Source organism: Pollicipes pollicipes, unplaced genomic scaffold, assembly GCF_011947565.3.
Source record: "Pollicipes pollicipes isolate AB1234 unplaced genomic scaffold, Ppol_2.1 Scaffold_3447;HRSCAF=4054_pilon_pilon_pilon, whole genome shotgun sequence".
NCBI classification, from domain to species: Eukaryota; Metazoa; Arthropoda; class Thecostraca; order Pollicipedomorpha; family Pollicipedidae; genus Pollicipes; species Pollicipes pollicipes.
The window spans coordinates 26,100,705-26,122,461 of record NW_023596297.1 but is presented as its reverse complement, the minus strand read 5'-3'; the positions used below and the strand labels follow the sequence as shown (position 1 = coordinate 26,122,461).

General features: G+C 50.6%; 1 protein-coding gene across 7 annotated transcripts in view; it reads left to right on the top strand.

Moving 5' to 3' along the window:
* The first annotated feature begins 5,764 nt into the window (after positions 1–5,764).
* The window catches only part of LOC119091239 (putative phospholipid-transporting ATPase IA), a 48,349-nt gene continuing 32,356 nt past the window's right edge, over positions 5,765–21,757 (top strand). For 5 of the 7 annotated variants that reach the window (XR_005093386.1, XR_005093387.1, XM_037213900.1 and 2 more), the window contains exons 1-2: positions 14,670–14,819; positions 18,124–18,332. Coding sequence is in view for 5 of the 7 variants with exons in the window: in XM_037213900.1 (XP_037069795.1) it covers positions 14,759–14,819; positions 18,124–18,332 (270 nt within the window). In the remaining 2 variants the exon portion in view is untranslated. Of the gene's footprint in view, positions 5,914–6,076; positions 6,164–9,898; positions 10,073–14,669; positions 14,820–18,123; positions 18,333–21,757 lie in introns of those variants that run through there. The other 2 variants (XM_037213902.1, XM_037213901.1) reach the window with 2 other exon arrangements.

The following is a 21,757-nucleotide window of genomic DNA, read 5'->3' as shown; positions in this document are numbered from 1 at the left end:
GAGCTAATACAAAAGTTTGACCATGGCTGTAAAGGTCGGTGCAAGTTGTTTATTCCCTATAAGCTATCTGTGGGTGCCGAAGGTGCATTGGTACACGCATCTGCTGAACTCCTGCACTTCTGGGGAAACCAGAGGTACGGGGCTCAGGTCCCTACGGTGCCCGCCTTTCCTGCCAGGGTAAGAGGCATGTGACGCCATATAGCCTCAGCAGCTAAGTGAGTCGTAAAGCAACAGTGACGACAACGACCTGTAACCTATCTTAATGTGCATACAAGTGTGATGGTTTTGTTTCCACTTGACTTCATAACTGTACCATTTTTGATAAACTTCTACACATTTCTAGCTTTACTGTCCAACTTTTATCAACGGCCAACATTGTCAGTCTATGGATCAGTACGTTGCGAAAGAAACGGTAATTGGCAAACAGCGCTGAGCAGCGCGTCCAAATATGCGTTAAGTGCGTGACGACCAGTGGCAAGCGAAGCAACTTTTGAAGTTGCTTGCCTTTTTTGGTATAGTTCCTTACAATGTTGCTTGTTGGTTAACTCGATTTTGAAACAAGATAAGCACTTGCGGTTCATCGTACCTAATAGGTGCGAGCAATATCTACGTTATGTAAGAACCACTAAATTGGCCTAAAATTGGTCCGTTTGTGGTGTCTTGCTAATTCGACCCAACTTAGCTTGAAACGTCGACGAACCAATAATTTTTTCGTAACCGACTTTCTGCAGCCCGTCAAAATTTGTGGCAAATAATTTACAGCAAGTGGAAATCAACGTATTTTTAAAGCTGCATGTACATTTTGATATCAAATGATAAGGTATTATTAAGCTCATAACTCGATTCCCTTACAAGATGGAATGACGCACATGGTTTCGATCAAAGGACAATACAAAGCGCTATCTTTTGTAGGAAATATGACTAGAAGTGTTAGATGATTCGCTTTATAATATTCAAACAACATATAAAACACGTTAAAGATACCTCCAAGGGCTCTGACTAATGTCAGAATGCGAAATCTATCACAACAAAGAATGTGAGTATATTTTCGTGCTTTACGTTTTGTCACACAATATCATGTCCGTGACATGGTCAGTACATTTCCAGAAACATAACTCTGATTGTCTAATTCGATCTCCAGCGAACATTGGGACAATATTTGTTACTTAACCAATAGGCCGATTTCCAACTCATTTTTCGGAGATAGATCGCGCAAGAAACGGCACATCATTCCACACTGAACATGCATGAGTGACCGGGATCGTAAAGTATTGTGTTTTATAATAACCGCTGGCGATAACCATGTTGTACGTGAATGTTGTGTTTTGTGGGGATTGTGGGTGTCTGATTTTGGGAACTAATACAAATGTGGTGATATTATCTCTGTCGGCGGGGAATTTGTTCTCGCTCGGAAAGTCGATGCGATAGATTCATCCTCAATTCCAAATGCCCCTCCATGTTGCTTCCGATTAAGCTATGGTCATGAAATTTACCAAGGTACCAGTTCGATCCATTATGCTTACAAAGTTTAGGAGACGGAAGTCAGCAAGACGATTTGATGTGTTATCTCCGTTCATGCGTATATGGGTTACTGTTGGAACGTAGTGATGAACCTTAATTTAAGTTAGTGCGAGAAGAATGCCGCCCAACGGATCTTCCCGTGGTAAAACATAGATAATGCGAGACGTCAAAAGGAGTCTGGAAATTTTAAACTTTTGAAATAATTCACTTTTGGATCGAGCTACAGCCAAAAGCTGACCTTTGTGTAGCGCTATTGGAAAACGTTTCCTTCATGTTTTACATACCTATGAAAGCCTGGAGGCTTATAACCGGCGCTCCGATATGCACATTATTGGCTGCAATGTACTCGGCCCAGTGTGACGAGAGCGGCGCTTCATGTTCATATCATAGTATTGGAGGCGGGTGACCGATCCTTGATACTTACAAGCGCCAGACATGCACTGTGATCTAATTTCGTGAGGCTGAGACAGCGCAGCAAAGTAAAGTTGGCTTGTTTTGAGCATAACGAATCTTATAGGTCCACATACGGACGCAGGCAGGGAGGGGTGGAAGCGAACATAAGGGGCACGTAGCCGCTTCGGTCCCTCGGGATTCAGAGGTTCCCTCGGGATTGACAATCAAGGGCCCGATTACAGGGCTCGAAGGGCCGAATGGCTGGCCGGGGCTCTCCAGTCCGAAGGACCGGAGCCCTCTGATATCAATCAAAGGGTCTCTGGTGGTGAAAGAGGCCCATCTGAGAAAAGACCTTCACTTCGGTCGAGATCACCAACAATCGGCCCTTTGTCGGACTAAGGCCCATTTCCCAAGCACGGACAAGGTCTGAGCCCACGAATGCCATTCGGAGGACCTCGCAAGTCGCGTTGGTCGGGGTTCTCTTGTCGAACGCGATGTCCTCTGATCACAATGCACACATAAAAGGAAATTTTGTGCTGCTCGAGCCGGCCAGAGGCCCATTTGGTACCCATCACAGCCCACCACAGGGCATCTCCGTTGGTTCGGACCCTCTGAGAACGACAGAAGATTGATAGCAGTGGAAGGATGCATAATGAGTCAATGAGCCAGTTTAAGGTCTCCGATTCTCACAGGAGGCCTCAGTAACAACTGGGAGCCCTCTACCCTGCTTCGGCCAGTGGCTCGTTGATTGGAACTGGGTTCCCTGTGCAAATTATTTGACCCTCTGTGCCCGTATGTGATCTTTTTGCATCAGTGAGAGCCACTGCGTCGATCCGGCTGCAGCTGCCCCGGTGAGAAGGCAGCCTGCGTCGGTAGGGGACCGGTACACAATACATTCCATGAAGGCCTCGGAACGGATCAAGGGGCCCCGATTCCCACGTCACAAGATGGCAGCTGGTGAATACCTTGCGCGGGGATGGAAAGGTTCTTTAGCCACTGGCCGGAAAAGGTAAAACCCCTTCCCCTGATGTGCTACCATCTACTGGTGTAGTGCGGTGTGCTATGCATCAGTATATCTACCATCGTAGTGTACTACCCACGTCCTCCTCCGTCCCGCATATCCGAGGGTCTCTTAAGTTTGTAAAATCCACTGATGTCCTCTAGTAGCGCGAACGCCGGCGGAACCGGATTATAAGATGAAGGCAATTAGGTAAATTCCGGTAAATCTTTGAGGATTTTCATCAGGAGCCTTTATTGCGCTGTGTCCTCCCTTTTCAGCTTACCCAGACTCTCCTCTATACGACATTATTCTCCAGCGCTTCTGTTGCTCTCCTAAACTCTTCCTAAAAACATTCCTTCCTTCATATGGTTTCACACAGCCCTAAACTTCGTCGTGGTCTCTAAAATCTCCCGAAAACTCTGCATCTGTTTCCATTGTGTAGTTTTCGACGTCACCTCCTTTTAGAAACAACGTAGATATACATCGAAACACAATGCACCATGAGTCACAGCATTTATTAGTAATTCAATAGTTCACATAGAATGTCGCATAGCCATGCCTGCAACAAAGTACACTTAAACGACCACACACAAGTTGCATCTCTGGGCTGACTGTACACGGTCCACCACATTTTTCTGAACAGGAAGCATGCTAACAAGCTTGACCTAGCGGAGATCGCTATGCCATGCTAAAGCTCCTAGCATCGCACCTGAGACAAATAGGCGGTTACGTAGCACTTCTGATGCTCTGCAGCGGTTTTTGATGCACAGCATCGGAGCCAGTGCCGTCAAAATGACTTGGCTACAGAGCATCAGCGCTGGATACCCAGTAGTGTGCCCCAGTTTAAGATCAGTTGGTTTTTCGAGGGGGCCGGCACCTGCTGCAACTCGTACCCCGCTGTGCGTGTGGGCTGCCTGAACCAGACTTTGGAATCTGCAGACCGTAAAAATTCTAAGATTTGTCAAGAAGTGATATGGCAGTGTTTACGCAGCCCTTAATCGTGATACCACGAAGGTGGCGATGACGCACCGAAGACGGTGAAACTACGTCGGAGCTGGTGACATGGTGTTGTTACTGACGACACCGCGCCGGATCTGCAGGCATGACAACAGAGCCGGCCATGACGGAGGCCGTGAACGGGGGAGCCCGTGCACCTGAAAAACATTCAATAGCATATGAAATCCTAAGAGTGGAAACAGGGAGCCCCAACAGAACGGCACGCTCGGCATACAAAGCTATGGTAAACTTGAGTTCACTTCTAGTTGAACATGGGGGAATTTCTTCCACTGTCTACACCACAAATCATTTCACACCTCCAAATGATTTCTAAACGGATGGCTTAGCCCGTCCGTGGCATACGTTGGAAAATCTTTTGATAACCCACATTTTTTTCTCACTTTGCGAAGGCTGACAATATTGGGGTTAAAAAGAAAATGTTGTAGGTTGCACCATCGTGTACCATTTTTCTCAGTTAAAACGCAAATAAATGGAGCGTTCCTTTCACTCGTCATGCTAGTAACAACGCTGAAGTCAATTGTAGGTAAAGGCCATTGTGATGCATGCTCTGACGTCAGATTCGTAGCAAGGACGTTCTCCTGGCGCAAAAGCTAGATACCGGAAGCGACGGGACAGGATGGGACAAACGCAACAGCAGAGCACACGGTAGTGCATGACAAATGGCACGGTAGGACAGAAGACTTGGGCGGTGGGGGGGGGGGGGGGGGGGCAAAAATCCAAGGATTGAATACAGAGGGCAGAAAGCGGAGGACAGAGGACAAGACGGCCAGAATGAAAAATAGAAAACGGATGAACACAAAACCCGTCCGCCCTGGCCAGCGCACATTTATATGTTCTGTTCAAGACAAAACAGAACAGGACAGGACAGGACAGGACAGGACAGGACAGGACAGGACAGGACAGGACAGGACAGGACAGGACAGGACAGGACAGGACAGACCCGGCAATGACAGGCTCGGCCTTATGGGAGTTTTTACCTTCGCCCAATGATGGGGCCTCGGGGCTTCCCCGAAAGACGTTGGAAATTAGCAGGCTATGGCCACGGCAGACACGGCATCGGAAAGCTCTAGTCAAGCTGCATTAAATGGGTGTGACTGAATATGGGTAAACGCAATATTGGACAGATTAATCACGTCATATGCATCTAATTAGAACGCCTAGCTGCCTCCTATGTGAATAACTAAAATTGCTAAGACAATGCAGAGGATGACGTCATATGGGTTCGGAAAGCTTTACCAGGGAGTTAAGATATTGAACATCGCCAGGTGTGACCTGTGATGTCGTTTTCGCCGCTTGGCTTTTACAGCACACTCAGATGCTGAAGATTTGTGGCATTGCATGCCTCCCATCCCGGCAGGAACAGTGGGCACCGCGAAGAATCCAACCCCGTACCTCTGGTTTCCTAGACAACCAGCCCTACACTATTGGTACCCATGCGATATGGCATGCCAGATCAAAGCTGGTAAGGCTGTTGTTGCATTGACCCACTCAGCGATCTTAGGAAACTTTCATACTTTAACACTATAAAATGTCACATAGGAACACCTTCAAAAAGCAAATCTGTTCACAAAAATCATAGTTCGACCTAGCTTGACCTTGGGTGAGCACACGTGAAAAAAGAAACTAGGACGATATTAATGCACAACAGTGATATTGATATCCGATTCAAGGGTCACAGTCATCGCTCTGTTTAGTATCTATACGTACTAAAACCTGCCACTTTTAGAACGAATTGGTACTAAACACCGTTCCCCTCTTAGTTACGATACGTACTAAATATTCTCGAGGCCGTGTTGCCACGGTAGCGACGGTCAAGGCCGATAACAATGGGTTTCGCCGCCTTTCAGAGATCCGCGGGGACCATTTGATATGCGCAATATTGGTGGTCTTCATCGCGGCATTGGTATCTCATTTGACAGGAGCTGTGTGGGCAGTAGGTTTGGGATATGACGCTATTCAATTTCTTTAAGAGGCACAGGGAGGTAAGTAAATGCGCTAGGGGCATTACGAAGTGTCGAACTATTGAACATGCTGTTCGGTGGTACCACAAAAGTGTAACTACTGTGTTTTCAATTGTTTGCTGGAATGATTGTTCTTTCCTCCTATTATTGCAGCGTAGGTGAAAACCTTTGATGCTATTTTCAGGTCAGACAGCAGCTAGTGAATGAAATGTAAAAATTCCTGGCGGGATGACACATTTCCAGAGTGCTGTTGGAACATGGGCATTCAGAGGTGAGCCATTTCCAAGTTCTCACTTGTGTGCATAATTTATTGTTGGCAGGTGATTGTTGTATGCCCACCAAACAGGGATGGAGACTTACAGGTAGTCCAACAACAAGGCATATTCTAGGGGTCTCCTTTGTTGTTCATCGGTGTTTTCAGGTGCATCAATTGCAATGGTCATTTTGCACCCAGTTCTAGGGGTCTCAACACACCATAGTTTTCTGCTCATACAGCACAGATCATTGCTAAAAATGAATGGCACAGCTGCATGAATCTAGGCTGCCGTGTTTGGACACCTTAATTTAAGGCTGACTTGGGGCTTTCTTGATCTCTAGGAGAAGTGAGGGTATTATGGGAGAGAGGCCTGCCAACCTGCAATACAAGTTTACCACTTCATTCAAGGCTTGCAGAGCCTGCATGATTGTATAAGGTCTTGGAAAACCAGAGCTGAGTAATTTGTTAAATAGGCCAAGAATCAGGCATCTCCCAGGACTTGGTCTGCATCTTAAAGTTGGAGAGATAGCCTTAGGTTTGTCTGTGCATTTTGTGTCTGGTGGCAGAGTTGAACAGCTCAACTTGCACAATTTGCTCTGCCTATAGGTATGATTATATGAACATTTGCAGTATTGAATTGTAACAGTGTCCACTCTTCTTATCACAGTGATGTGAGTACAGTAAGGCAAGTACAGTAAAATGCTATGATGTTGGCCTTATGATGCTACAGTCGTGTTTTTTACTCAAGGGTTGTACACATATACATAATAAAATATTCAGACGGGGGATTTTAAATGCTACCAATCATTCAAGACAAACTGCACAGGAGATCTCTCATATAAGGCGTAGTCATGGCACCTGATCGCAACCCTCTGATATGAAGCATCAAGCAACCACGATAGCGATGCCCTACAAACGCTGTATGACGTTTAACCCCTAGTTATGTACACCCCAGGGAAGAATATAAAATTCTGATCAGGTTAAACTGTCCCGGGATTCAATCTCCCTTCCAGAATTGTGTTTGCATGACAAAACCGTGGACCATTCTTTCAGAGTCCAACCGGGAAGCGCTAGCCGCACGCCTCCAAAACGTACTCGCCATTCAAACTAATGGGTTGTGTAGCAGTCAGCTGGCTAACTGAGAAGCTTCCGTGCCACTGACGTGATCAAATATGGTATACTTGACGTCATGCGGGCTTTGCTTCCAAACTACCTCTATTCTCACGCAAGCTGGATGTTGCCACTTTTTGATAGTGTTAAACGGTACGGGCAGGCCCCTGGGTAGGCCCAACTTGATGGAAACTCCGCCCCTGATTGGTTGCACGCATTTCATTCTGTCAAGTCTTTTAATTGATTGTCATGTGTGCATGTTTGTGATAAACATGACATAATTTGGAATAAGGCCTGACCTTGTGGGCAGAAAGTGTACCAAAAATCAGCTATGACATCTGCTTCTGCTGTCTTACTATCAAATATGAAATTGTAGGGCGAAGTCATGAAGACTGCTAGTGTGAGACCCAAGGTGTGAATGATTGGCAAGAAAATTGGGTGGTGATTGCAATACTGTCATCATTCTGCCCTGGCTTAACACTAGTGTATTGGGATGTATTATAATTTTTGTCTGACAGTCTGTATTTGTATTTTGTCATAATGTTTACTGTAAGCCGATTTATTGGATGTATATCTAGGTTCAGTGCTACATTTCTGTCACCAGTGTTTGGAAAAATGCAAACTTTTAGGTGTTCCTTATCTTTCTCAGCATTCATGGTCAGGGTCTACTTTCTTACCTAACGTTAGAAGAAAATAATTGTACACCATTCGTCGTGTTTAAGGCAGGACATATCGTAAATAATCACAAAACAGGTAGATTCATGCTTTTACCTTCGAATTTTTTATAATTACGATGGCGAGCTCCCGAGCGCCACACACACACACACAGCAGCTGCGACACCGGCGCCGTCACTGCGCGCGGTCAAAACATTACCGGGACACCCAAGCGTGATTTATCTCATTTGTGCCGCGCCCCGTAGCAGCAACTGCTCCTCTCGCCCCCCCCCCCCCCCCCCCCCCTTCTGCCTGGCCTCTGACCGTACCCGACACTCGCCTGCTGGACTTCGTCGGAATCATAACCTATGAGGTCATAGACGAAGCAAAAGCGAGACCCTCATTGCTCTCATTGTGTCAGAAACGTGTGCAAAGCTAAATAAAAACCGCTGTGAAAATGTCGAAATCCCGAGGGAACGGGCGTCAATATTTACAATTCGTTAGCTTAGTTGGCATGGAGTAGCCATAGTTGGTAATTATCGGCCACACAAACGCTGTACGCTAAGGGTCACGTGATATACCTGGGTCATAATGCAAGGACACGTCTATGGACTAAGCCGAGAAGTTGTGGAGGACGGCGCTGACCTATTTCCCATGGCTAACGCCGTTTCCATCCCCCACAATAGAAATACGTACCGTCGTCTATGCAACGTATCTATGCCAGATTAATGCGACCTGAGGTCAGGTAAAAAATTACCGAGAAGTAAAACACTGACGAAGTCGGGGGCAGACCATTGTAGCCTGCGGAGGCGATCGCCACCAAACTTGTATGAGCTAATGGACCGTATCCAATCACTGATTCCATCCAGCATGTAGCGGGCTGGAGTACGGTGGAATATAACAAAAGGCAAAAGAAGAGAAAGGATAAGCAGGACAGACCTGCAGCTCCTGAGTTTTTTTTTTTTTTTACTTGCGTTGGGAGTTCTCGCTATGTGATGGATGTTTACTATGCCTGGAAGTAGAGGTCAAACGATGTTGTCGGGATGCATTGGCTACTTTGATAAAACCCGAGGCATATTGCTGTAGTGGCTCCTGCAACACGTGCCACCATATCATGTTTATCATTGGCATATAAATATGTGCGGGAGTAAATGTGGACAACGAAAATTTGATGGTATTCACGTAAACTGAACCGATCGAGAACACACGATGCGGTTTTACACTATCTAAAACATTTTGCGCACCTGCGGTCCGCCAAACTGTTTTTTATCGGACAAATTAAGTCGTGCCCCCACATTGTAAACTCCTGAGCATACCCCTGACAAACCTCGTCACGGGTGAAGAATTTCAGGTCAATAATTGTCATTCAAGAAGTAAGAAATGTTTCCAGCGGTCAGACGTGTCCTATTCGTGGCACTCAATGCATGCTACCCTGGTAAGGTGGGAGCCTTTCAGAAGCATGATGCTGCCGGATGATATTGCACTACAAACGTCCCGAAAAAACAGCTACTAACTAAATCTAGCCGTTCAAATCCTCATGGGCTCGGTCCTCGGGATGACTGCATGCTGAGAGCAGATGGCTGCCTCTGGATATGCACATGCTTCAGCCGGGCATTATCGCCTGCGGCACCAATATTTGAATTCCGACGACAGGCCGCCCGGTGCCAGCACACTGCCGGCCGCGTTCCCGTCTGCGCGCCATGCTGCCGCCGCTGTCCTCGCCGGCGGCGGGGCTGGCTGCGCCCCTGCGGCGGCGCCGCCCGGGGGCAACAGGCGGTCGATGGTGGCGGGCGTCGGCGCCTGCGCGTCGGCCCTGTCGCGGTCGGCGGCGACGGCGGCTGCCGGTGACTGTGACCTGGCGCGCCGGCGGCACCTGAGCGCCGGCGTCCGTCTGCGGTGCGGCGCGGCGCGGGACGAGGCGCGGCGGCCAGGGCGGGCCTGGAGACGGCGGCCACTCGGACGGTGACGGCGGCGACGGCGGCGGCGCGGTACATTGCGGGCCGTTACGCGGCGGTGCCGGATCGATCGGACGTGCGCCATATGTTGCCGACGGTGGGCCGGCCGCACTGTGCACAGGCCCTGGACACGTGCTGACCGCCGGCCGTCCCAGCATGAAGGCTGAACACATCGAGATGAGCAACGTCGGTAAAATCCTGAGAGGTCAGTGGCGACCGCTGGCGGCATGCGGCGCATCTGGGACCGCCAGTCGCCTCTGGCGGAGTCGGCGGCTCGTCGGACGGTGCATCCGGCTGGGTCATGCGTCATGCAAAACCCTTGGCTGCAGGCGGGCATTGGTGGCGCGCAGGATTCCATGCACCTTTATTTTAAGGCGCGTCCTCTCGCCTGCTGTGCTGCCGAGGCGCGGGTTCTGGTGTTTCTGGACGACCTGGAGGCGGTCTGCCTGAGGTCTAGCGGGATTTTGGACTTGGCGGAGCTGTGCTCGTTCTCCCTGAGTAAGCGAGGTTCCGTTGTCGGTTGAGGTAGGACATTCTATCATGGACAGCGACACCACCACTCACATAGCCTTCACCTTGGACGGGGATCCGTCGCTTGATATGCACGTCGATGAGGCTGTACGAGGTCTTTAAGTTATACAGCGCCTCTCGCTACAAGCGGTTCCGTCTTCCGAGGCGGTAAGCGACGGAGTAAGGGGAAGGGGATGGTGCCGCGGTGGCACGATGAGAGGAGAACCTAGTCCACGTCCCGGGCTGATCGCCCGGCGTTGTCGCGCGTGAGGGCGGCGATGAAAGCCAGCGCACTCAGCCGGAGTCTGTCTGTCAGTTGGTGCGGTCTGAATCTCGGCGAATGAGGCGCCGGTGATGTCCAGCATGTTGTCGTCACCACCGTCTTTTCACCACAAACTCTGAGCTGGTTGTTCTCCTGACTGGCACCCAGCACGCGCCGTCATCGTTACCACCGAGAAGGCAGGTGGTGTGTCCTGTAGTAGTGCGCAGGTATGCACCGGCGGAACATTCTCACCGGCCTCTGGCTTCAAAGAGGTTCCACTCAACCCGCACTGGCCGATGAACCAGTGACATTGATCACGGCCGAGTTGAGGCCGGGAGAGCGACTGACCTCGTGCTGAAGACAGACTAGGTGCGGGATCACGGCCGTCGCGGTCCCAGGTGAGGGTGACTGACCTCGGCCTGAGGCCAGGCTAGATGCGAGATCACGACCGTCGTGGTCCCTGTGGAACGTGCCTGTTCGCCGACCAAATGGCGTATCAGCGTTCTCTGGCGGACGTCCGTGCGGTGGGAGGCGTGGGGGCAATGTGAGAACGGCGTCTTCAGCCCCCGTCCATACAGTTGGAGGTTTGAGGGCAGCGTAAGGACGCCGTCTTCAATCTCCGTCCATGCAGTTGGAGGTGTGAGGGCAGCGTAAGGACGCCGTCTTCAGTCCCCGTCCATACAGCTGGAGGCGTGAGGACAGCGTAAGGACGCCGTCTTCAGTCCCCGTCCATACAGCTGGAGGCGTGAGGACAGCGTAAGGACGCCGTCTTCATTCCCCGTCCATACAGCTGGAGGCGTGAGGACAGCGTAAGGACGCCGTCTTCAGTCCCCGTCCATGCAGTGAGAGGTGTGAGGGCAGCGTGAGGACGCCGTCTTCAGTCTCCGTCCATGCAGTTGGAGGTGTGAGGGCAGCGTGAGGACGCCGTCTTCAGTCCCCGTCCATGCAGCGAGAGGTGTGGGAGCAGCATGGGTACCGCGTCGTCAGCCCCATACCGTATACAAGGCTACCACGAGCGCTTGAACAGCATGCAAAGCATTGATATTCCGGCGGGGAGAAGTTATGATATCGAGGTTTCAATGAGTTTCATTTCGTGCTACCTGACATCCACGATGTCTGGTTGTGACGGCTATTTGTAGGCTCGAGCTGTTTGTCCTCGTCGACGCTCTTATGCTGATAGGTTCCACTCGCCCGTCGGTCAGAAGGCGGGGAGGCCATCACGCCACGCGGCGTGGCTCTCAGACTGCTAGTGGTGCGCACATAACGGGCGGCGCGACGCCCGACTCCTGATCGGCAGCTGATTGGGCACGACTCGACCTGCCAACCAGCAGGCCGTCGGCGGGCAGTCTCGGTCAGGTGGAAGGTGTTGGAAGCAGGAGGCCGAGAGGAGTGCATGTCTCGCTGGTGCACACCTGTGCGCTGCTGCAGGACACGCTACCTGCCAACTGTTCTACCTTCGCGGCGGTGGCGATGGTGGCGCGTGCTGGGTGCCACGGCCAGGAGAGGATCTCATCGTTGGCTCATCGCTCTGGGGGGAACGGCCGGATTTGAGTTTGTGGAGAAAGGATAGTGGTGACGACCACAATGTGTAACGCACCAGGGACCATTCCACTGCACCTCTCACTATTTGGAAAGAACCGCACACGATTTGTGCCTTACTTCGGCACCACCTGGCTTAAACGCACTTGCATTCCTCCAGCCACAGGTACAATCACACATCTGACGGTTAAGTTTACATGACATTTGGATATTCGAATATTTAACTCAATGGATTAAGTGCCAATCCTTTTGATCTCGCTCAAAATGTGGAACAGTGCACCACTGGAAGCTGTTATTTTGCCGGAAAATCATCGTCACATGGATATATTTTTGCCATTATTGGTTATGGAAAATCCGAACGGCCATTACGCATGATGTAACCAGGGCTGATTTCGGAATGACTCATTCGAAACTGAACCCACACTGGTTTGTCGCAATACCGTCCGTCCGTCCGTCCGTCAATACCGTCTTTCCGTCGCAATACCGCAATATCGTTTGTCGTCTCCGTGGTCCAGGGGAAAGACCCTGGACTTGTAATCCGGCGGCACTGGGTATGAGTCTCAGAGCGGCCGGGTTATTCTGCTCGGCTGAAATGCAAAGGTCAGCTGGAAACTGGCCAATGAGGGTCAACCCAGGCCCAGGGCGGCTGCCAGCACCTTTGTGCGGCACGTAAGACGCTCCGCCTATCGGTGCGGTGGAAGGACGGAGGCAAAATAATCCATTCAACTGTACTGCACGGCTTGGGTAGCGGGTTCAGGATACACGAAACCAGCTATGCCCAGCATGTACTTTGAATCCAAAAGCCACCCATGCAACTGCCGTCGATAGTAACTGTCGAAAGCTACAAATCACTGAAGCCGTCAGGTCCCGGATCCGCAAACCTCGGCTGGACACTCAACCAGAGCATGGCGTGGTTTTCGCGTGGCACAAATCGATGAGACCAACACGGTTTCACTCGGGCGTACACGTGGTGGCTGGTAGGGGGGGGGGGGGGGGGGCACATACTGGACACTCAACCAGAGCATGGCGTGGTTTTCGCGTGGCACAAATCGATGAGACCAACACGGTTTCACTCGGGCGTACACGTGGTGGCTGGTATCAATATGTACAAGCTCAAACATTGACAGTTCAAAATGTCAAGCAGACGCGTAGAGACGAGAAAATCAAGCGAATGCAACGTTTTTACACCGTACAAGACTGCGCGCGCTAAACATGTTTTTTAAAGAGATTGTTAAGCTGCGCCCCCCCCCTCCCCCCTCTCCCATTGTTGTCAAATTCTGGGTTCGCTCCTGCGTATGATCCCACGGGCGATTTGGATATTCCACAACCTACAACTGCCAAAACGTCGTAAATGCCACTCTGTTTTCACCAACATGTGATGATACCCCAGCTCAGGGGCGGAATTCCGCAAAATGAGGGGATGGTGGTCGGAGCCCAGAAATGTGACGCAACCTACCCCCAAAATACGCCAACGAGGGGCTTCTCCACGGAATCGGCCCGCTTTTTCGTATTTGTCGGTAGCCGACATTAGTTGTTTTCAAAATATATGTATATGTTTTTGGCATAAATCGGCTGATTGGGTATGTAGCTAGTTATCGGTTGGTGTGGTATGGTTGGTATGGAACGAATCTTTGTCTCGAAACAACATATTGTTAGCTGCAGCCATGCGATGATTGGGCTCATTGGTGGCCGACAACTGCCAAAATATCAGTTGTGTGACTACAGGTTTTTACAAGTGTATCATTCCAGTCGGCTGCTGCTAGTTTCTTCTACTTTCGGGTTTCAATCGTTGTTTTCTTTACTGCTTAAACCGACATGAGCTGGCAGCAACTCAACAGCCTGTTATCTCAGCTATAGCAATAACAACGTACATCTGTGTGTGCATATTTTGTTAGCAAGACGTACAGGACCGGCGGTTACACAGATGGCAGTGGAATTGGCACCACGGGGCCGACCGTCGTGACGATTCGCGATATGAAGTCACGCCCGTCCGACACGGTTGTCGGTCACGGCGCGTCAAAAAGAGCTTGGGTTGTGAAGGAGAAATGAGTTTGGCGCAGACCAACCCTTAAGCTCGAGCAAAGAAGGCTTAAGTCGCTGACCATGCTGCTTTAACATACGTCACGATCACTCGTTATATTGAATCGCTCGGGATTTTTTGCGTTGTGCATTCGCCGTTGAGTGTTTCCTTCTATCGTCTTTCTTGCTAGTTCTTTGTGACAGATCGTAATCTGAAATGTTAGCTGAAGAAGCTGTCGTCGGCGGCATTTCGCCGCTCAGCGACGGCGCCTGGACACCAGGGTGGCCTGTTGAGGCATTTAGCGTTGGCGGCTCAGCTCGGCGGCGGCCGGCCGGGACGCGGACTGGCGACAGGCCTGCCGCATTATCGGGGCGCGGCGAGGAACTGCCAGCTGGCGAGAGCGGCCTGACCGCAGCTGGGGCCGCTGGCGCCGGCCGGGCCGCCAGTCGTCCAGCGGACACGGAACGGCGCACGCGGCGTCCGTGATCCCCAGCGTCAGCCGCGCGCAGAGGCCGCCGGCCTCACGGTGCCGACGTCGCCGTCCGCTCGTGCGGATCACGATGGCGCTCGTTGGCACACTCCTCTGCCACGTTCGATGCGTGCTGCCACCCTCGTGTAAACGTAAGTTGTGTGTTGGATGGATGGCGGAGGGAAGAGAGGTCACCAACCGTGGCACAGGGGAGGGGGGGGGGGGGGGCGCAGGTGGCGCGAACCACAGACGTCTACCTCGCCAGATGGGCGTGACGGGTTTGATGCATAGCAGCTGCGTAACAGATGGCACAGGTGCGATCAGGCTCTAACGGATTTATGGGGGGGGGGGGGGGGGCTGCACCGAGATGTTGTGGCCAGGAAGCTGTGGACCACCGCCGCCCACTGATCTCTCTGGCTGCTCAGGGACACCACTGGCCACTGGAGGTTCCGGGTTGTCAGGAGGAGCCAAACCCTGGCAAACCCAAAACCTGCCTGCTCAACGTCCCGAAGTGGGGGTTCAGGTTAAGGCATGGGGAGACGTCTTGGGTTTGCGCAGCCCAAAGAACGGTGGTCGTCCTGAAGGGGATGACCCATTGTTTAAAACCAAAGTTTAACTTGTGACAGTGGCGTAGAAATGCAAACAGTAGCAGCAGCGTGGCGCCTGGACAGACGGCCTTCATGGCCTCAGCAGGCCCCGTCTGGCCGCTGTGGGATCCTTTCCCCGTTCAGTGAGCCCTGCCTGGCCACCATGGGTACTCTGGCCACTTAAGAGCTCTTATAGCTACGTAAGATCCCTTGGTTATTTACTTAAGTAATAATCCCTAGGTAAAGTCCTCCGTGTGCTCAGCGTCTCTAGCCGCTCATGGATCGTTTAAGCTGCTCAGTGCCTTTCGTGATGCTCAGGAGCCTACGGCTGAGGGCCTCTGACTGCTCTGGGACTCCAATGGCCTTTCAGGGTCCCCCGGGTCGCTAGGGAAGTATTCCTAATCATTGCCGGTCAGGACCTCTGTAGGCGTTCAGAATTATTATCGTCTTCACGGCGCTCTGGATACCGTGGTCCCTCTAGCCGCATAGTTGTTCTGTCTATGGTCCCCATAGGCAGTATAATTTCGGTTAGGAAAGCCTGAACGGATTTTTGCTGTTGTTCAGAACGGTGCTGCTAACAGTCACCGTTTTACAGAAACACATGCCAGGCTATCGCCACTCCCCCTCCAAAAAAGAAAACAGCAACAGAACCGCGGCAGCTACTCAAGTTACGCAAAAAAAGTACTGCGTCTTCGGCGTGTCATAATAACGTTCGTCCTTCGCAAGCTGCGCACCCGGCACGAGTAAAAACGACATGTTTAGCTTCTGTGTAAAAAAGATGATACGATAGGCTTGAATTACCTATAGTTTAATTTTTGAGATTGATAGATACGTATATAAAGTCACTGTTCGAACGGCGACAAGCGTATGCTTAAGTGCCCTGACCGAGGTCAAGTTAATCCACTGTAAGTTTTCCCCAAATAATTTCCGAATGGCATGACGTAGTGACGCCAAAATTTGCACAGTGGACAGTGGAAAAGCCGACCTCGTGATGTAAAAATTAAGGCATGTCTTACAAGCCTCGTAGCGGCTCAAGGCCGGCCCATATCCGCCGGCAAATACAGGTCAGGGGCAGAGCAGCTTTCGAGCTGAGTGGGCAGCAGAGTTTTGGACGAACTCATGCAACTTGAGGTGGTATCTCAGAAAATTAAGGTTTTAATTTGGGCTAGGACTAATTTTATCGGCTTTGAATCAGTGACAAAAGTCAGGTCAAGGTCAAAACTAAACCGTTTTTTTACGGGAAAATCTGCTTGGGGATGAGGTAGCTTATGACGATCATGCGGAGTTTGCTGCTCACAAAGACGTTAGCAAATTTTTACGGTGACTTTGTGAAGGTTAGGATTGTTCAAGATCGTTCTGGTCACAGACCCAAAATGACCTTGAACATACCTTTACTTGGAAGAACACAACCTAGTGTAAATCTAAACGCCTGTTTGAAATTATAACACCAAAATAATTTTGATTTTTTGTCAGTTTGAGGTTCTAGAGATCAGATAAGGTTTTAAGATCGAGGCCTGAAATAACCTGGATTGAAATTTTGTTTCAGTAAAATATGTGGGTTCCAGTTGGTTGCGTATGACCTTATTTGACCTAAGTTGGCCGATTGTCATGACCTAGAAACGAAAAAAATCACACAAACGAATTACGTTGTCATAAATCGTCGAGGCTTCTCTACTTTGCGAATGTGTTGTCTTCAGCTTTCTTATTTCCAATAGATCACGGGGGGGGGGGGGGGGGGGGGGGGAATTGACGTCCCACCGAGGGTATTGTGTTCAACCAACCCCGGCTCTAGACCCGCAAAGTTTTTGAGAGGAATCTCAAGCCTTGTTGCTGACCTAGGTTGACCTTGAAATGTAACTGGCTGGACAACTGCGTGCCGTAAATGAAATGCCAGCAGCACATAATTATCGGTTGAATAAGTTGATATGGTACACCCAACACGGTTTCTTTACTAACATATTGAAAGGACGGAGACGATTCGCGTGTCGATTGTGTGCGAATGAAGTGACGAACGCCAAGTGAACTAGTAAGACCTTGGACTTGTTGATGTGGCGTACCCAACCGTTTGTTTGCTAACAGATTGAAATGGCAGACGATTGGCGTGTCGATTGTGTGCGAATGAAGTGACGAACGCCGAGTGAACTAGTAAGACCTTGGGCTTGACCTCAAATTAGTAGACAACCTAGGTGAAAGTTCTACAGGCTTAGTTTCATGAAGCAAATTTACGAACTCACGAATTTACGAATTTAGGCCATGTAAGAATACGAAGCGTAATGAAGCCAGTTGCACCAGGGTACATTGGTTCATAAATTCGCTCCACGCAACTAGGTCCAGGGGTCATCAGTTGTGTATTGACGCTTCCTTTTATGCATGCGTCTGTGTTCTGTTCCGAGGTAGCAGGGGCTGAGGTACCCCTTCTCAGTTTTCGGTTTGCGCGAAGCCTCGGCGGTGCCAAGATTAAAGGAGCTTCGGAGGCTAAGAACGACAAGAGACATGCCAATTGTGAATGATCCAAAACAGATAGCTGCGTAACGATTCTGGATGATGCTAGGAAGCTGTGTAAAAAATGTGGATTGGCTCGAGGAAGCCCCGCGAAATCATGTGACCAGGTTTGCTGGCGTCAGCCGGCGTGTGGCTGGTGCAGGCGGAGCAAAGGCGCGGTGCGGTGCATGATGGTGTGTGGAGGTCGGGGCACATGCGAGTGATGTTTGCCGGTCGTGTGACTGATTGCAGTGGTGTGAGGAGGCCACGTGACAGATGCGAACAATACCAGGAAGCTTTAGGCAGTTGTGCAACCTACACGACTGTTGTGTGACTGACACGACGCCGTGTGACAGCCGTATGACGGATGTGTTGTCTGTCTCGTCAGACGAGGATGCGCGCTCGATGGCGACGGAGGCGGCGGAGGCGCCCGAGCATCGCACGGTATATCTCAACAAGGAGCAGCCGGCCAACAAGTGCGTCTCCAACGCCATCACCACCGCCAAGTACAGCGTCTTCTCCTTCCTGCCCAAGTTCTTGTTTGAGCAGTTCCGCCGCTACTCAAACATATTCTTCCTGTTCATCGCGCTGCTGCAGGTCAGTTGGTTGACATGCCAAGACGCCTTCTCTCGCTGGTGGAGGTTTTGTGTGGGTTCTTGTGTTTCGTGGTGTTACCATTACATAATGCGTTTGTGCGTAGTGTTTATATATCAGCATGCAATGACACTGGTGAGGGCTCGGAATTATGCTGAACACCATCTCTGTGACACTTGGGTTTTCATTGTTATCCGCCCCTCAATGGCGGGAGGGAGAGGAGATTCCTTCCGCTTGGTTTCCCCTGCGTTGGAAACTAGGAATATGTGTGTTCCTTAAAATCGGGGACAAATATTATCTTTCGCACAATGTCTTTAGACGTCTTTATATGTGACAGATGTCTGCGTCCTCATCCTTCGCTTGATCCCGCGGGCCACTTGAATTTTGCTGTTCGCTGTCCAGCTTCCCTCGTACACCAGCTGCTTGAGTGTGCTCCAGGTGAAGTCGATGGTCCGGACGCGGTGCTTGTTTTAAGCGTTGTCTTATTCTCTTCCTAGTGCTGCTCGTAACATTATGCGGCTGGCTCAACCTGGCTCATCTTTTCTTTTCACATTTTACTGGGAGCAATGGCAAATACGTAGTTGATGCTTTGCACCAATTGGAAGAAAATTCCACGTACTTCAAACCTGTGCCGAAATTGCTTGTCTTGCCTTCTTAACATGCTGAAAATACATCATGAAACTTTGTTTTAAATTAGGGGGACGTTAGCCTGCCTGTCTTTGAATCTCAGAAATGCTGACTGCCATAAATTTTGCGTCGTAATATAGTGTGGAACGTCACAGTACGTGACGTCGCAGTAGATGCACTCGGCACCACCACGCAGCCGCGCCATCCGCTCCATCGTGTGACGGCGCCCGTGTTTGCACAGCTTATATAAGCGCGGGCCTCTCGTCAGCAGTGGCGTCGTTGTCGCCGTGATGCGGCCTCATGGCGCGCCTTATATGGGGGTGGATTTGCTCCGTCGCCGTCGAGCGCGGCATGCTTTATTTTGCCCTGTCACGATCCGGAAGTGCGTGGTCTTCCGGTGTACGCTGCACTAGCATGCAGCTATTTGGACAGCATATTCGGCTGGCAGATGTGGAATTCCAGCAAAATGTTCAATTCCTAACCGCTGCAACATGGGCTGTTTGTTGGCGAGGTCCCGGCTGCAGCACTCTGCTCAGCTTGTGGTCAGCCACGTGGAGCGGCCCGCCTTCGTTACGGCGGCCCTTTGTCGGGCTTCGAGCGTGATCGAGCGATTTGCGACTCCTGAGGGAGGCGCGCAGGCTGATTTAGGGCTGTTTTTTGCCGGCGCCGGTGCGTCCGCCCTTCACGGCGCATAGCTCGTGGTAATGAGGGCGGCCGGGATGGAGTCGGCTGGACGCGGCGCCACCGCTGACGCCGGGCACGGCCAGGCGCCCGCCAGGCCGTCCCAGTCGGAATCAGGCCGACCGGCAACTGCCCGCCTGCTTAGGCACGGCTGAGGCGGGCTTTGCTGCGGTCTTACAGGGTTTGAGCTAAAGATATTCGCGGTTTAGGTTTCCTTGACCGAAGGCATCCACTACCGGTGAGGCTGTGCCCGTGCCCACCTGTCGTAAGAATTAAACGAAGCGCAAACAGAAGTATTTTATAGTATTTCTGCCTCCAAGCCCCAATCATCATCCTGAGCTGTCTATCCGACATTTGTCAGCTCTTACCCCAAGCAATTTTGTCAAAATATGCACCAACCCCAATCCGTTGCCAGTGCTATACGGGTACCCATGGGCCGCTCGTGTCTGAACTGCGGTGCAGAGCGGCGGCGCCCGTGCAACGACCGGCAGGATGACATCACCGGGACTCCCAGAGCCGGATGTGGCGCCATTTGAATTTATTTATAGTGGGCCCCGGCGGGGGGGGGGGGGAGGGGGATGGCAGAAGCCTCACGCGGCCGCCACGTAGGAAACAAGGGAACTACCTGCGGTGGCCTGTACCAGTGTAGCTCTTCTCGGAAATGGACGCGGATTTCTCTCCCAAGCCGTCACCCATGAACAAATCACCAGGACTCCTTACTCCCCTTCCTCTATCCTTGCGACTCCTTACTCCCCTCCCTCTATCCTTGCGACTCCCCCCCCCCCCCAAAAAAAAACGTGTGGACTAGGAAGCAAAAAAGATCGAGTCGTCGCACTCCCAGCTAACCAGCGGAAGCAAAGTTACAGTAACGCACGAAGAAGAACATGACAGCTGTAGGAAGTAGGAGGGCAGAGGTGTCAGTTGTACGCAAACTCGTTGAAGAGGGCTAAAAGTAGTCGTAGCTTAAGTCAGAAATTTTCCCGCAAATTGCCCCCCCCCCCGAGGCTTATTCATTGACAAAGTCATCCGCATTAGGAAATGATATCGCTCACACAGATCTGATCATGTTTTCGTCATATCTTCAAGCTCAGTTCTTGTGCTTCACCCGAGGCAGCCTACCCAGCCAAACGATGTTTGTGGTTGGGTGACACTTCAGGAGTCGGCGCCGATGATGAAAATGATATGATGAGACGATGGCATGCGCCATGATGATGACACATGATATACATCATGAAGTTATTTTTGTATCGATCCCGTGTCCTTTTGGCGGTCCAGCAGTCATTCGTGTTTCAAACGTCTGCTTTTTCAGCCTTTTCGAATGCCAGCGTGCCGCCATTTAAAAAGCTGATTTCGAAAGCTGCATCGTACATTTGCTTCAACAAAACCCAGCAAGAAGATCTGCCATACTAGAAATACGGGCTGCACTTCCACAAATGGATTGGGTTTCACTGTCTTTTTTTAACTTTATTTGCTTTTGCGTCGAAAGTCGTGCTTTCTCGTCCTGGTGTTTAGGACGTGTTTTACGGACGTTCGCTCCGCACCGTAAGATTTTGTGAAGTGTTGGTTTTGATACGCAATTCTGTTGAAGGATGGGGGTGCTTTACAATTTGGCAGTACATATGATGGCACACATTTAGCGCGTATTGGTCGGATATTCTTTTTTCAGAAAAATTTAAATGAATATGGTGCCCATCAAATCGTGTTAGATAGATATAGCCGAAAGAAAAGGGACGAGTCGAAATGAAACGTCGACCTTATGTCTACAGCACAAAATATACCTAATATTCACGTCATCGCACTTTCGAATGTGATAGTGTTTTCGGGCATAGTGGTGCGGCTAGGTCCACTGAACATAACATTGCGGAAGTTGCCATGCTTTAGTCATTTTGCATCTGTTGGGACTGAAAAGGACCCTTTGCTTTTGTTTCATTAGCTATCCTCCTGCTGGACAATCTGGAAGCTTCTTTGCTTAACCGTTGTGGCTTTTGAAACTCAACGGTTGTGGCGTTAGGTGACGGCTATTTGCCTGTCTCTTGCCTGTTGCTTGTGTCGGCTGTACTAATTATAAGGCCAGTGGGCCGAAAGCTTCGAACGATCATCTCGGCATTAGATCTCAGCCG